At 38.7% G+C, this 17,625-nt stretch overlaps 1 protein-coding gene across 1 annotated transcript in view; it reads right to left on the minus strand.

The window, feature by feature from the left end:
- Window positions 1-17,625, minus strand: part of ANKS1B (ankyrin repeat and sterile alpha motif domain containing 1B) — a 1,150,548-nt gene that overhangs the window by 347,504 nt on the left and 785,419 nt on the right. The window contains exon 16 of the mRNA XM_052640785.1: window positions 2,230-2,328. Coding sequence (XP_052496745.1) covers window positions 2,230-2,328 — 99 coding nt within the window. The remainder of the gene's footprint in view (window positions 1-2,229; window positions 2,329-17,625) is intronic.

The raw sequence follows: 17,625 nt of genomic DNA on the forward strand, positions 1-17,625 counted from the left end.
GAGACTAAGGTACCAAGGCACCTTATTTCATTACTGTTGCATCCCGGGGATGAGATAAAAAAAAATAAAGCAGAGAATAAGCAAACAAATAATATAACTTCAGGTGGCCAAAATTGCTATGAAGAAAACTGGAGCAGGACAACATGAGGGACAGTGATGGGGGCAAAGGCTGTGCTTTTGAGGGAACAAAACCGTCTGTGAGGAGGTGATAGCTGAATAGAGACTTGATGATATAGGGAGCAAACATTTGAAGATATGAAGAAAAGGCTTTCCAGGCAGACAGACTGATACAGAAAGGCTTTGAGGCAAAAATGAGTTTGACATATTCTGGAACTAAAAAGAAAGACACATGACTAGAGAATGGAAGAAAGAGAGAATGAGAGATTAGGTTGTATTGGTGGGAAGGGGTCAGATCCTATTGATTTTCGTAGGTCATGATAAAGATTCTAAGTGCAAAAGGGAATCCATTGTGGATTTTAAACAGGATGAGCCATGATCTGATTTACATTTCTGTCTGGGTGCAGTGTGGAAATTCAACTGTAAAGTGGTGAGAAAGGTAACTGGGACAGAGATAAGGCATCTATGCGTTGTCCAGGTGTGAGGACCAATCAGAAATTGACTCAAGTAGTCTAACACAGAGACAACAGGTTAGATTCTATTGTGGTAGTCTGATTAGACATGGTTGGTGTGGACTAGGGTAATAATTACTAAGGTGGTAAGAAGTGGTTCCACTTCAGAAGTTTCACAAAAAAGTGATTCTGTGTAAAGATACAAAAGTATCAAGGTGAACAATATGTTAATAACCAGATATAGTGCTAAGGACTATTTATTCTTTTCCTTTTAGTGTAGAAAACTGTATTATTAAAACTCATGAGGATGCTTGACTTTTCTTGAATTTGCAAAAGTGGTAAGTTTCTATCAGTTCACTGTCAGTTGGCAAATTGCATCTTGTCACTTCCTTAGAAACAGTGGTTAATATTTATCTTTCCCATTCTGAGAAGGAGAAATTAAGGCCTCCTTAGAAAGGAAAAGCACAGAGGAGAATATAAAATATATAACACATTCATATATTTAGATGCATCTTTTCCTGTCCATCTGCTCCCCTGCCTCCAATCTTGCCCCCTGAATCTTTCCCCTGGTGGATGACCCAACTTTACCATTCTCTCCTGCTAATTCCTCTTGTCTGCAGCCTCCAGAATTAACTGGCCTAAAGCAGTCTAGTCATGTACATTTCCCTGTGCTCACAGAATAAATTTCAGATTCCTTAGCCTGATACCAACCTGACCCAACCTACTTTTTCTGTTTTACCTCTGGCTCCACTCTCTAACTGTTTTAATCACATTGGACTTTAGTATTTTTTAAATTGTGATGAAATAACAAAACATAAAACCACGTTAAACTGTCTTGAAGTATTACACATAATTTAGTAGTATTAAGTACATTCACATTGTTGTGCAAATCCCACTGGATTTTAAATCACGAAGTATCATGGTTCCTCTAATGCTTCTGCCAGTTTGTTGACTGGACCATACCTCTATCTATGTGATTCCCGCTGGGCCCTGAAATGCCTTTCCCTTTCCTTACCAATTTAAATCCTACATATTTTACTGAGCACTGAAGAGCAGTGCTCAGATCCTACTTCTTGTTTTAGGCTCCTGTGAAACTTTACCTAGAAACAGAAGGTCAACTCTGTTGCTAAGTAACGTATTACTTAAAGTTAAAATGATGCCTGCTTGGTAAATTGCATTTGGACTGGGAGGATTTATACATGAACTACAAATACCTGAAGGGGATGTGATACTTGCACTTTCCTGAGTAATGACTTGTGATTTGGCAAGTTCTGTGCCCCTGGAGGCTAGGGCTATGGAGTTGTTATAAGAGATACTGCCTCTAAGGGCGGGAGGGTGCTATTCCAGGAACATTCTTCTACCCATCCAATACTGATCGGTCTTCTTGCACCTGATCTGTTACCTGGGGCATATGGGCTGATTGTATTGACATGCAGAATCCCACCAAAGAAAAACTTGTAAGCTGCCCTGCCGGCTGGAGGCATTTCCTGTATTACAGCTAATGTATACGAATGTTTAATTGGACTAAGAAGACCTGCTTTGGCTTCAGGGAGTTGCATCAATATGCAGACATATTGTCCTAAGTACTAACATGCTTTGCACACCTGGACTTAGAACCATTGGGACTAGACTAAAGGCTAGGATAATAAATGCGTCTTACCTTTGGAAGGAGCTGGATTGCCTGTAGAATTCTTTGTCTGTGCCCAGAATTAAGGATTCCAATTTCCAACAAATCCTGGTCTTCCATAACATTGCTTCCCTGAAACAAAACCAGAAATGTTATAGATTAAATTAGGCAGTTTTACTGGGCATAAATACTGGTTTTCTTAATACAGAGAAAAATAACCAACAAATGATCTGATTTTTGTAAACAAAACCATAGAGTCAATCTTCTGTAAGAGTGAGGTGAGAGGAGGTCACCTAGATGATTGAGTTGAAGGTTATGGGAAAGTTTCTTTTACATCATAAATACTCTCAAGGCTTACTATTTATGGCTGGATTATCTGCATTGGGGATTTATATCTGTGACTCAAAACCCGGTTCCTCTAAAAATATATATGCTTCTAGGAAGAGCTGCCATTTAAACTATCAGTGACCTATATGTTAACATGAATGAACCAGTTTTTTCCCCTCTGAAGACAAATTTTGTAAGGAGAGCTGATGGAAAAATAGAGGTATCCTAGGCAAGCTAAAAGAGAACAATCATCTTGAATGTCAGATGTTTGATCAAGGTATGAGGATACAAAAATGAATAAGATGCAGATCCTTGCCCTCAACTGTTGATTCCTTCCAGTCCAGAGATGGAAGCAGATTGTTCAAAGGTAGTTAGGATGCTATGAGTGTGCTATCATGGTAACGTGTGTTTGGGAATGCAGAGGGGACCTGGGGTGTATTTTCAGAGAAGATGGTGTCTCATCAGACATCTGAAGTACAGTTCAGGTTCAGCACTCAAAATGCAAAGGACTAGGAGAAGTCATATGCAGTGCTGTGTGGGTAAGAAAAAAACACAGTGTACATGGAAGCATCAAATTCTAGGATAAGGTGGAGACAGCAGCAAAACTTCATGCTTAAAAGGTATTGAGAAGCCAGACGACACAGATATTGTATGAATTTCAATTTCATCTTGACCATAACAAGCCATGGACAGATTTTAAGAAAAGGAGTTACATGATGAGACCTCAAATTTAGAAAGATCAACTTGATTTCTGTGGCTGGGCCTGTTGGCTTACCTATGAAATGATGGCATTGAGCCACGTAACTTCCAAGGATCAGCCTAATCCTGCTATTCACTGATTTCAATGATTTTTTGACCTCTGATTAATATTTTAACATGGAAGCTTATAAATTGCTTATTTTATCCTGAAATTTTAGTCTTTTGGAGCATGTGAAAAACAGCTCCTCTTTAAATTAAGGAGTCTATAGAGAAGTTCAAGAACTCAGATCACTGCTTCTATGGACAATCAAACTCTATCTTACCAATGCGTAAAATAAAAAACACTTATGAATAGAAATTACAGAATATCTATTTAAGGAGAGCAATGGGTCCTGATGAATATTTAAAGCAAAGGAGAGTGAACTGGAAAAGGGCAGTCATGGGAGCACGGAGCTGTTAGGAAACCACAGAGGCTGTTCTTGAGATGGTGTGGGCTTAGACTAAGACAGTGGTCATTGGAAACAGAAAGATGTGAGTAGATTTGAAAACCATCAAGAAGTTTGACTTGGTGACTGAATGTAGAGAATGATGGAGAAATCCAGAATACACACCAGTTCCAGGCTTCCTCAACAGGGCTGGATAGTGATCTTTTCCTGAGACAGGGAGGAAGGGCCAGTCTAGCATGGTGCAAAGACTAATGTCTTTCCCTGGACAGGCACAGGATTGATGAATGTAAACAATTTAATATCAGACTATGTTAAAAACTGGCACAATTGGCTGTGCTTAGAAAGATTAAAGTCATTAGTATGGTACCATAGCTAGAGATTCAAAAATGGGCTTTCACTGGATAGAAACATTCCACCTACTCATAGTAACATTCTTGTGCTTAAGCTACACTGGCCATCTTGGAGGAGGCAGAATGATTCAGGTGTATAGCAGCGTGATAATAAAAAAGCCTAATGAAAGACAAATAAAGCCAGTCTTGGCAATATGCCATAGGAAACATTGCTCTCAAGAAATTACTCAGTGCACACAATAGAGCATGGTCAAGAATATAAATGACTTCATTTTGAGAAAGCATTATTATTTTCAGAAATGGACTAATGTGTCATGAGCAGGATGTATGATACCATTCTGTTTGACTTTCATTCTTTAAGAGATTTTTCAAAGGAGTTAAAAGGCCCTTAAAAAATAAAAACAAACAAAAAACTTTAGCCACCTATATATTAGATCATTATCTTGTTTTCCAGAGGCTAAGTTATCAGCCTACAACTTCAGCTTATAAAAAACATAGAACCTGGATTTTTTTGTTCAAAAACAAGGCACAACAGCACAACAGGAGGCTATGGTCTGAATTAGCTACTACCTATAGGTAATATTAAACACTTGATTTCAGTGTTTGCATACTGAAATGATTTAAAGAATTTAGTCCTTAGAGACCACTGTTCTTCCTCTAAACTACCAACATATCGCCTTATCTATCTTCAGTAAGGGAGGAAACATCTTGAAGAATTACAGGGAAGTTAGACAAATTCTTTTTGGGTTAAATACCCTAGCGTGCAGGATAATTCCAAACACTTTTGAAAAACGAGTGAAAAGTATGAAAATCACAATGCAAATGGTAAGAATGTGCCCAAAAGGAAATGGTACTGACTGTGGAAATATAAAGAAAAGGATTCACGTTCCCCAGTGAGGGGACACTGGCAAATTTCTATTTTCACTCTTATTGTAATATATAGGTATACCAGAAATATTCTGGTGCATCATCTAGCCAGTCTTTTTTCAAAATAGCTCCAGGCTTGGAGCCTCAAGACTTGAGTCTGAGTCCTGTCTGGGGAAGTGTGGCTAAAGTGAAAGTGAAAGTCGCTCAGTCGTGTCTGACTCTTGGTGACCTCATGGACTATAGAGTCCATAGAATTCTCCAGGTCAGAATACTGGAGTGGGTAACCTTTCTCTTCTCCAGGGGATCTTCCCGACCCAGGGATCAAACCCAGGTCACCCACATTGCAGGCAGATTCTTTACCAGCTGAGCCACAAGGGAGGCAATGTGGCTAAGTCATATATTATTTCTGAGTCTTGTGGTCCTCACCCATTAAATGAAGCCATTTAATAAATTCCCATTCAGTTCTTCAATGCTATGATTTCAGTCGTGCCCAACTTTGATTAGTATCATTTTATTTAAATATAGATTGTATAATTTGAAACTATGTTTTAGTTCTTAAGAACTGTAACTTAAATTGCTTCAAGAAGTAGTTATACAGAGTGCAAGAATTTTTTTGACAAATTAGTATCAGTACTAGGAACTTATAAAATTTCTTATAAAAAGAAATTATAGACTACCTTATTTTTTGTAGTATCATGGATTATTACAGTTTTTCAGAGAAAATCAAATATTTTAAATCTTGCAACTAACCATTTTGCTTGTACTTGGGTAACAGTTATGCTGTCTAGGACAATAAATATTTCTATTCCTTCAAGGCAGCTAAAGTTTATTCTCTTGTTATCATTTGCCTTCACTGAATGTGAGAAAAATCTCAGTTTAATTCTTTTTTTTCTCAGTAAAAGCTGAACATACACCCTAGCTTTCTCTTTCATCCATTTTCCATGACTGCCAGATTAGTGGTGTTTGAAGTAGGGCTTCATCGTGTCTATCTTCTACTTAACGACCTACCACACTGCATGCTCCATCTCATCTCCTCATACATACGATGTCTCTAGTTTCTTATCTCCCATTTACTCCTCAACTCATCCCAATAGGCTTTTACCCCCACTCACTCCATAGAACTCCTCCATGAAATGTTGAGAATGACCTCTCATATCTAGTTAATTGTTTTCAGTCCTGTCTTCAAGGACTCATTGACCACTTGTGGCTGATGGCTTCATATTGGATAATGCAAATATAGAACATCGCTGCTATCATAGAATGTTCTATTAGACAGTGCCTCTCTACAGCTAAAGATGTTGAAACTGTAGCTGAATCACATGCACAGGGCAGTGATGAGAATGACAGGGAATCAAAGCAGAGGGTCAAATATACTCATGAGTTATTCTCAGGATATAACTGATGTTCCTCTTAGTCAAAGTTCATGAACATTAAATTTAGAATCTGTAGCAAATTCTTTTCTAATTTTTCAGTCATTAAGACAAATTAGCGGCTGGTTCTGCTTTCATCAGTGTTTTGCTGTCATGGGGCTAGAAATCTATGCTACCAAAATGACAGGTCCCATTGAGAAATTATTTATTATATGCTTAGCACACTACCAGACACATGGCATACACACTTAAGGAATAATAATCAGTGGATAAAGTTGTTTAGGTAATGACTTTCTAGATGGCATTTTTTTTTTTTTAACAGATAGGAAATGTCTAATCCAGGACAGCTTTGTTGCTTTCCTAAATCATGGAATGAAGAAAAGTAATCTAATATTTTATGCACTAAGAGCTGAAAGCTGAAGTTTCTATGACTATGGAGAGAATATCTTATGTATTGGATTTTTTCAGCTACGATAAACTAATAAGATGACCAGATAGAATAAAAAGCAGTGCTTTGTATTTAATGACCCATTTGAAGTAGAACAGCTATTTATTGAAATCATTTCTGAGAAATATCTTTACTGTTTCTGTCTCTCAGAATTTTGGCTTGAAAAGTTCTATCATATAAAATGCTAAGGAAACATATTTAAGGATCACAGAGAACTGATTTCTTCTTAATATAAGCTTGAGTTAGATGTTATTTATTTTCTCTCTTCAGTTCAAGACTGAAAAAAACCAAGGAGATACTATTGATTGGAGATTTCTTTTGCTCTATAATTAGCTAAATTAGATTCTTCTTTACAATTTGTATGGCCTTAATTACTGAAACTCCAGTACTTTGGCCACCTCATGCGAAGAGTTGACTCATTGGAAAAGACTTTGATGTTGGGAGGGATTGAGGGCAGGAGGAGAAGGGGACGACTGAGGATGAGATGGCTGGATGGCATCACTGACTCAATGGATTTGAGTCTGAGTGAACTCCAGGAGTTGGTGATGGACAGGCCTGGTGTGCTGCAATTCATGAGGTCACAAAGAGTCGGACACGACTGAGCGACTGAACTGAACTGAACTGAATTATTTGAAATAGAATGGGTAGTAGAATGATAAAATGATCTTACAAATTCACGAATGTAACAACATTTTATTTTTAATATACTTTTTTACAGCATAAATGACATGGTGGCCTAAAACTATATATGACTTTCTTGGGTTAACACTCCTACCTTTCAATTTCTATAAAGATTTTTAGTTAATTTGATATTGATTTACAGGTAAATGCAATAAGTTTCTTTGCTGCATGTTAATGATTTTAACTACTATGATAAATATCAGTTTTAGAACCCTTTATCAGTGTTGGAACAAAACTTTATTTAGTTTACCAGATACAAACATGAGCTACAAACCATAGTTGATTAGATAATTGATGATATACTTCTTTCATTTTTCATTCCCTCTCTCACATTAATGAAATGGTAGTAGAAGATTTTGTAGTCTATTGCTTACATTTCTATCATAGCCTTCCATGTGAACATATACTGTCTACTGCAATGGAATTTCTTCACAACTTAACTAAATTACCATGTTTTCAACTTATGAAAAAATTTCCTAGATTCTTCAGACCACATGGATTATTGATTCAAATAAATGTCATATCACTGAGCAATACATTTGAGAGCACCTATATATATTCATATAGTTCAATCCCTTAGTCGTGTCTGACTCTTTGCAACCCCATGGAATGCAGCACACTAGGCTTCCCTGTCCATCACCAACTGCAGGAGCTTACTCAAACTTATGTCTATCGAGTCAGTGATGCCAGCCAAATATCTCATCTTCTGTTGTCCCCTTCTCTCGCCTTCAATCTTTCCAGAATCAGGGTCTTTTCCAATGAATCAGTTCTTCACATTAGGTGGCCAAAGTATTGGAGTTTCAGCTTCAGAATCAGTCTTTCCAATGAATATTCAGGACTGATTTCCTTTAAGAATGACTGGTTGGATCTCCTTGCAGTCCAAGGGACTCTCAAGAGCCTTCTCCAACAGTTTAAAGGAATCAGTTCTTCAGTGCTCAGCTTTGTTTATAGTGCAACTCACACATCCATACATGACTACTGGAAAAACCACAGCTTTGACTAGATGGACTTCTGTTGGCAAAGTAATGTCTCTGCTTTTCAATATGCTGTCTAGATTGCTTATAGCTTTTTTAAGTTCATGGCTGCAGTCAACATCTGCACTGATTTTGGAGCCCCGCCAAAATAAAGTCTGTCATTGTTTCCATTGTTTCCCCATCTATTTGCCATGAAGTGATTGGACTGGATGCCATGATCTTAGCTTTCTAAATGTTAAGTTTTAAGCCAGTTTTTTCACTCTTCTCTTTCACTTTCATCAAGAGGCTCTTTAGTTCTTCTTCACTTTCTGCCATAAGGGTGGTATCATCTGCATATCTGAGGTTACTGATATTTCTCCCAGCAATCTTGATTCCAGCTTGTACTTCATCCAGCCCAGCATTTAGCATGATGTACTCTGCATATAAGTTAAATAAACAGGGTGGCAATATACATCCTTGATGTAGTCCTTTCTGAATTTGGAACCAGTCTGTTGTTCTATGTCCAGTTCTAACTGTTGCTTCCCAACCTGCATACAGATTTTTCAGGAGGCAGGTAAGGTGGTCTGGTATTCCCATCTCTTTCAGAATTTTCCACAGTTTATTGTGACCCACACTGTCCAAGGCTTTGGCATAGTCAATAAAGCAGAAGTAGATGTTTTACTGGAATTCTCTTGCCTTTTTTTTTTTTTAAATCATCCAACGGATGTTGGCAATTTGATCTCTGGTTGCTCTGCCTTTTCTAAATCAATCATGAACATCTGGAAGTTCACAATTCACATACTGTTGAGGCCTGGCTTGGAGAATTTTGAGCATTACTTTGCTAGCATCTGAGATGAATGCAATTGTGTGGTAGTCTGATCACTCTTTGGCATTGCCTTTCTTTGGGATTGGAATGAAAACTGACCTTTTCTAGTCCTTTGGCCACTGCTAAGTTTTCCAAATTTGCTGGCATATTGAGTGCAGCACTTTCACAACATCTTCTTTTAGGATTTGAAATAGCTCTGGAATTCCATCACCTCCACTAGCTTTGTTCATTGTGATGCTTCCTAAGGCCCACTTGACTTAGGATTCTAGGATGTTTGGCTCTAGGTAAGTGATCACACCATCGTGGTTATCTGGGTCATGAAGATCTTTTTTGTATAGTTCTTCTGTGTATTCTTGCCACCTCTTCTTAATATCTTCTGCTTCTCTTAGGTCCATTCCATTTCTGTCCTTTATTGTGCCCATCTTTGCATGAAAAGTTTGCTTGGTATCTCAAATTTTCTTGAAGAGATCTCTAGTCTTTCCTATTCTATTGTTTTCCTCTATTTCTTCGCATTGATCACTGAGGAAGGCTTTCTTATCTCTCCTTGCTATTCTTTGGAATGCCACATTCAAATGGGTATATCTTTCCTTTTCTCCTTTTCCTTTCGCTTCCTTCTTTTCTCAGCTATTTGTAAGGCCTCCTCAGACAACCATTTTGCCTTTTTGCATTTGTTTTTCTTGAGGATGGTCTTGACCGCTGCCTCCTATACAATGTCATGAACCTCCATCCATAGTTCTTCAGGTGCTCTATCAGATCTATTTGTCACTTCCATTGTATAATCATAGGGGATTTGATTTAGGTCACACCTGAATGGTCTAGTGGTTTTCCCTACATTCTTCAGTTTAAGTGTGAATTTTCATGACCTGAGCCACAGTCAACTCCCGGTCTTGTTTTTGCTGACTATATAGACCTTCTCTATCTTTGGCTGCAAAGAATATAACCAATCTGATTTGGATATTGGCCATCTGGTGATGTCCATGTGTAGAGTCTTCTTTTGTGTTTTTGGAAGAGGGTGTTTGCTGTGACCAGTGCATTCTCCTGGCAAAACTTTGTTAGGCTTTGCCCTGCTTCATCTTGTACTCCAAGACCAAATTTGCCTGTTACTCCAGGTATCTCTTGACTTCCTACCTTTGCATTCCAGTCCCCTATAATGAAAAGGACATCTTTTGTGGGTGTTAGTTCTAGAAGGTCTTGTAGGTCATAGTACCATTCGACTTCAGCTTCTTCAGCATCACTGGTTGGGGCATAGACTTGGATTACTGTGATATTGAATGGTTTGCCTTGAAACAAACAGAGATCATTCTGTCATTTTTGAGACTGCATCCAAGTACTGCATTTCAGACTTTTTTGTTGACTATGATGGCTACTCCATTTCTTCTGAGGGATTCCTGCCCACAGTAGTAGATATTATGGTCATCTGAGTTAAATTCACCCATTCCAGTCCATTTTAATTCACTGATTCCTAAAATGTTGATGTTCACTCTTGCCATCTCCTGTTTGAGCACTTCCAATTTGTCTTGATTCATGGACATAATATTCCAGGTTCCTATGCAATACTATTCTTTATAGCATTGGACTTTACTTCCATCATCAGTCACATCCACAACTAGGTATTGTTTTTTCTTTGGCTCCATCTCTTCATTCTTTCTGGAGTTATTTCTCCACTGTTCTCCAGTAGCATACTGGGCACCTACTGACCTGGGGAATTCATCTTTCAGTGTCTTATCTTTTTGCCTTTTCATACTGTTCATGGGGTTCTCAAGGGACGAATACTGAAGTGGTTTGCCATTTCCTTCTCCAGTGGACACTTTGTCAGAACTCTCCAGCATGACCTGTCCATCTTGGGTGGCCCTACACGGCATGGCTCATAGTTTCATTGAGTTAGACAAGGCTGTGGTCCATGTGATCAGATTGGTCAGTTCTATGAAACTGTGTTTTCCATTCTCTCTGCCCTCTGATGGAGAAGGATAAGAGGCTTATGGAAGCTTCCTGATGGGAGAGACTGACTGAGGGCAGTCACCTATACACACACAGACACACACACACATATGAGCACCTCAGTTCAGTTTATTTACTCAAATATATAACTTACATATATATATATATAATGGGTACCTATATGTATATGTATATATATGTATATGTAAGTTATATATTTGAGTAAATAAATTATATCTTAGATTTATTGTTTAAGATTAGCATTAAGTTAAGTGTTCACATGAGTATAATAAGTTTTATACCACCAATTTTTTCCTTTTCATTTTTTTAAGACCTTTTTCCCTTTGAAACATCTGTTTTGAAGCTACAGAGAGAGAGAGAGAGGCAAAGGTAATTTAAGTAATCAGTTATGTATTTCTTAAAATATTGAGCAAGGTTTGGTGATACAATAAATTACAATTATGATTCATTTGCAACATGTGTTCATGTAGATTTTAGAATTATGTATATTTATTAGGCTATCTTTGGCTAAAAATTTGGCAAAAGAGAAACAGTATTCATTTCTAAGGATTCACCCACAATTCACATAAGTGAGAAAAAAGTTGATGTGAAAAAAACCCTACCTGTATGTTATTACTTTTCTCCTGATACATACAGGAGAATGTATGCTTTATGTTCATGAAGCACATGAACACCTATTTTCACACTAATGGCAGTTGGTGTAAGTTAGCATAAAGTGAATTGCACACATACTGAGTTCTTATTCTGCGCCAGCCTCTGTTCTAAATGCCTTAGGTATTAATATATTACCTTATTTAATTCTCACAACTCTCTGAGGTACATGCTTAAATAACTTGCTCCCAGAGGTGATAGGAGTCTTTCTCAAAACTATAATCTGATACCACCTCCAGTGGGGTGAGTATAGGAGAGAAAAGATTCAGTAAAAAATTGTGGCTACACCCAAACCATTTGTATTTTACTTTGAACCATCTGAAATTCACATTTGAAAGCAAATGTTCTAAAGTATTTTATGGTTGATTTTAGAAAGTTTAAGCAACGATGGATCCCTCTCTGTAGAAGAGAATTTGGAAAGCCATCTGACCTATTCTTCCCTCCTCTACTCCAGTCCTTTCTGTTCTCCGAATCATAGAATCAGGGTTGGCAGGGACCTGGGGGGTTTTGTAGTCTGAACGTTCCCTAACTAACTGCAAAGCTTTAACTTGCCTCTCTCTTTTGAAGCATGGTGTCTAGCTGGTTACACCATCCCCAAAGGGGTAGCACGGATATTAAATGCTTTAAATGGTCTTTCCCAGCAGCTGAGTCTGAGCAGGTGGAGATGAGATTGGGGGGAGACCTCAGTCCTACTCTTTCAGATCCCATTGCGCTGCAGACTCAGTGTGACAGGAGAGCTATTAGAAGAACATGCCAAAAGCAGGGATGAAAGAAAACAGTTAGCAGCTGTCCTGTGTCCTTTCCCAATCACAAGCTGTGAAGTTAAAATTTTCTTTTTCCTTGGGTAGGCTGTACATAATCTTGGCAAGTGTCTGAGTTTTGTTCTTCTGTCTAACATGCTGAACATTTCCCCAAGCCTTGTAAGAACAAAGTGAGCAATGGCTAGGCTAAGTTGGACCCCCTGCTCTTAAGAAGAGGAATATGGCACCTTTGTGTTTACAACAGGTTCCTCTCACTGGTGATGCAGAAATCAAAAAAGAAAGGCTCTTCTTGGAAGAAGCCAAGTTGGCTCCTGGGTTATGACTAGCATAGCCACATATAGGAAAAAGTGCTGAAAATGATTCCTAGTTAACTACCAGCCATCAGGCATTCATTGAGTACTAGATATTCTGCCCTTCTTCTATATAAACCTGCCAACAATCTTCTACGACAAGGGGCAGTGTCTTCACTTCATAGACAAGGAAACAGTCTCAGGGCTATGAAACAACTTAGCCAGGTTTACATGGTTAGCATGTGGTGGATCTGGGATCAGTATTTCATTCAGTCAGATTCAGATGGTCATGCTTCCTGCACTACAGAAAGAGAACCAAATGTTTAGTAGGGGACCTTTTCTGGGTGGAGATGTCAGTCAATAGATGTGGTAACACTGTCAAGAATTAACTCCCATGAGTGTATTTTCATGCACAACCCTATGTACGTATTGACAGACCAGTTAAGAGTGACTGCCACAGCTTCTCCAACACATTTTATTGCAAATATATTATTTACCTTCTGAAAGGTCAGGTGGTTTGTTCTCCTTCCAGCTACCTTATTGTAACCTAGAACTGAGCATGTTATTATATGACCCAGGGTGTTCTTGGGATGAGCTGGGTGAGCTGGGATGATGCTCGGAGGTGGGGAATGACAGCATGGCATTGAGTTGGTATTTGATGGCTCTTCTGCAGAACTTTATCAAACTATCTGATTAAGTCAACTGGGAAAGTAATGTTCTCAAGGTCAGGACCATGGTCAGCTAATTTTCCTGTAGTTCTCTTTCAAAGCCAGGGTTTTGGAGTGGAAGATGTCTAGAAAGGAAATAATGAAGTAGAGGATGTCTGAGAATGCATTAAGGACATTTATGTTCCTAACTCAACATGTTCTGAATCGAGAGAGAAGATGATGAGTTGCAGTCCCTTGAGAAGAAGCCTATGGTGGTGAAGGGTGGATAATTTAGCCCTCTGGGAATTGTAGACATATAATAAAGGTGACTCATTAGTCCCTCAAAGACCAGACATCTCCAGACTTAAGGATGGTAGGGTTTCCTGACACTGGGAGCTATATTCAGACATAGCCAAATAAATTTTAAAGGAGAGAAGCAAAGAGGAGGAGAAAGGCAGGGAGAGAGAGGAGGAGAGACAGAAAGTGTTGCTTATTAAGGGTGAAGGTGGTAGTGAAGGAAGTAGGGTTGCCAGATAAAATATAGAAATTCCAATTTAACTGGGATCATGTATTTTTGTTTGCTGAATTTGGCAGCTTAGAAAGGAGGCCACTGAATGCTGGAAACAAACTGGCAGTTTTATCTAGAGTCAAAGCTACCACTGAGGTAGGCGCTCCACTCCTGTATTTATTCAACATATATTAATTAATATTTTGTGAGCACTGACTATGTGCCAGGCACTGGGCCAGGTCCTGGGATATACTGTGAATAGGACAGGCAAGATCCCTCTGCTTTCAGAATTTCTAATCTAGTGGGGAAACAGAAAAATAACCTAATAAAAATAATACAAGTAATTATTAGCTAGCAAAGTTTTATATATGTCAAACACTAGTAAGTGCTTTGCCTTGTTGACGGCTCACAACTCCTGAGGTTGGTAAAGTTATTACCCTTATTTGCAAATGAAGAACCAAAGTCAGAGAGACCCTAATAATTTGCCCAAGGTCCCCCAGTTGGTCAATACTACTCTAAAGGTCATTAATAAAGTGCTACAGGAAAAAAAAAATACAAGAAAGACCTATGTTAAAAAGACTGGTCAAGAGAGCTTCTCTGAGAAAGTGGCATGTAAACTGAGACATGAGGATTAGAAGGAGCAGTCAAACATGACAAGAGCTGTTGGAAGGGAATTCCAAGCAGAAGGAGCAGGAGGCGCAAAGGCATTGACATGAGAAAAGAGGTAGGCGCATTCTGGGAACAGAGGGATGACTAGCAAGATTGAAATTTAGTGGCTGAAAGTGAGTAAGATGACTTTGAGTGGGTAACATGGCATGGATAGTGCAGATTCTGATAATGGCTCTGGGTTTATTCTAGTGCAATGGAAAACACCGAAGAACACAAACTGTCTTAACATCTTGTAATGTGCTCTGGCTATGGTGTGAAGTATAGATGGAGGAATTGGGTGGTATGGATGTTGAATTCCACAGCCAAAATAGAGACAACAGCCCAGAAATATAAAAATCTGAGGAAAAGATGATAAAATATGACCTCTTGAGGAGGTAGGGGAGAGGGGCAATATAGTGCTAGGAGAGTAAGAGGTACAAAATATTAAGTATAAAATGAGCTGCAAGGATACATTGTACCACACAGGGAATACATTTTATAATAACTAAAATTATTAAGATTATAAATTTTTAAAGTTATATATTTTTTAACACAATAAAAATTTAGGGGAAAAATTTTGACCTGTTGGAGGACCATGGGAACTGGTCTCACTAGGGAGCCAGGTTTCCAAACCCAATATCATCTTTCATTTGAATCAAAAAGAAAAGGTAGATGGCAATGATAAAAGTCAGAACAGTCTTTGATATAAGGTCTGAACTAATGCACCATAGATACCGAGTAGTACTTATTAAAATGTAAACCTCCATACCCCAATGACTCAACAGGTGTGTCAGAAATTACAGTAGGCTGGTCCGCTTCTCCCTTGCTATCTTCTACTATGGAGGCTGGTCAAGCCCCTTGAGGTTATGGTCAGACATGTGAAAAAATGTACCCATTGGGGAACTTTGGAAAAGCTTTTGCTTTTCTGATTAAAAGAGAAAGAGTCACCTGGTATGTTTCTGCATCCATAAAGTAGCTGTGATTTCCCCCAGGATGAGTGGGGTCAACTGTCCATACAAAGTGACAGAGAGAGGTCCGTTAACTACCCAAATCAAATATCCCCATTGGATATCTGTAAGAAGGCAAGCATGGACTCTAGGAGGTCAGTGCTTGAGTAAGAATGGTTATTTAAAGCTCTCTCCCTCTTTTGTATGCAAGAGACTGACCTGTGCTAATCTCTCAGTGAAAAGAACGATGAAAATGTGGACTATGGAATGCAATAGAAGTCACAATGGAAGCAAAGGTGTATTTACAATTTATCTTGGATAGACCTGGTTATGATAACCACAAAGAAAAACAGAGAAGGGATATTATAAGAAATGAATGTTATCAGAACCAAATTGGGAGGGGTGTCAATCTATAGCATTGCCTCTTCTCATTTTGACTTAAAATTGTGAAATCTCAAAATGATTATTTGAAGGAATTTATTTTCTGTATATTTTGGTTTCTGTCCACATTCACTGGATGTGAAATTGCCAAAGTGTTTGCGAGGTTGACAGATTTTAAATTTGGGAGTAGTTTTCAGCTTCTAATGGAAGAAGATAGACATGCAGAGATTGTACAAACATCATAATTCTAAAGGAAGCACATTTTTACACAAATTTGAACTTTTTATAGAAAATAATGTTATACTCAGGCTGGAATCAAGATTGCCAGGAGAAACATCAATAACCTCAGATATGCAGATGACATCACCCTTATGGCAGAAAGTGAAGAGGAACTAAAAAGCCTCTTGATGAAGGTGAAAGAGGAGAGTGGAAAAGTTGGCTTAAAGCTCAAACATTCAGAAAACGAAGATCATGGCATCTGGTCCCATCCCTTCATGGGAAATCGATGGGGAAACAGTGGAAACAGTGTCAGACTTTATTTTGGGGGGCTCCAAAATCACTTCAGATGGTGATTGCAGCCATGAAATTAAAAGACACTTACTCCTTGGCAGGAAAGTTATGACCAACCTAGACACCATATTGAAAAGCAGAGACATTACTTTGTCAATAAAGGTCCATCTAGTCAAGGCTATGGTTTTTCCAGTGGTCATGTATGGATGTGAGAGTTGGACTATAAAGAAAGCTGAGCACCAAAGAATTGATGCTTTTGAACTGTGGTGTTGGAGAAGACTCTTGAGAGTCCCTTGGAGTGCAAGGAGATCCAACCAGTCCATCCTAAAGGAAATCAGTCCTGAATATTCATTGGAAGGACTGATGTGAAGCTGAAACTCCAATACTTTGGCCACCTGACGCAAAGAGCTGACTCATTGGAAAAGACCCTGATGCTGGGAAAGATTGAGGGCAGGAGGAGAAGGGGATGACAGAGGATGAGATGGTTGGATGGCATCACCAACTCAATGGACATGGGTTTGGGTGGACTCCAGGAGTTGGAGATGGACTGGGAGGCCTGGCGTGCTGAGGTTCATGGGGTCGCAAAGAGTTGGACATGACTGAGTGAACTGAACTGAACTGAAACTTTCACATGTTGCAATCTTAACAGAGAAGAAACAATGGGAACATTTGGGAGTATGCTAGGTTGGCCTCAGTGTGTGACTTGTCCCTGAACTCCTGAGATATCAAAGTTCTCTGTAGTAAGATTCTCTGTAGCTTGGAAGGCCTTTGATGGACAGTGTATATTTATTACCCTATTGAAAGAATTGACCAGAATATTTGTAACTTTTTTCTACTTTTAATTTTGGTTTTAGTTTAGAAGACATTTTTCTTGAAATGTCCTCAGTAGAAACATATTTTTCCCCCATGAAAACTTTGTTTTGACTTGCTTCATTCTAAAATTTGGTGATGGAACAAATCATCTGTACCATGGTCTAGACTGAATGTTCCCCCTTCCTCCCCAAATTCATATATTAAGACATTATCCCCAATGTGATGCTGTTTGGAGGTGGGGTTTTGAGAGATGCTTAGGTCCTGAGGGGAAGAGCGCCCTTAAAAGAGACTAGTGCCCTTCTAAAAGAAGCACCAGAGAGCTCCCTTGCTGTTCCACCAAGTAAGGA

The sequence above is a fragment of the Budorcas taxicolor genome, chromosome 5, assembly GCF_023091745.1.
Source record: "Budorcas taxicolor isolate Tak-1 chromosome 5, Takin1.1, whole genome shotgun sequence".
In the NCBI taxonomy this organism is placed as follows: domain Eukaryota; kingdom Metazoa; phylum Chordata; class Mammalia; order Artiodactyla; family Bovidae; genus Budorcas; species Budorcas taxicolor.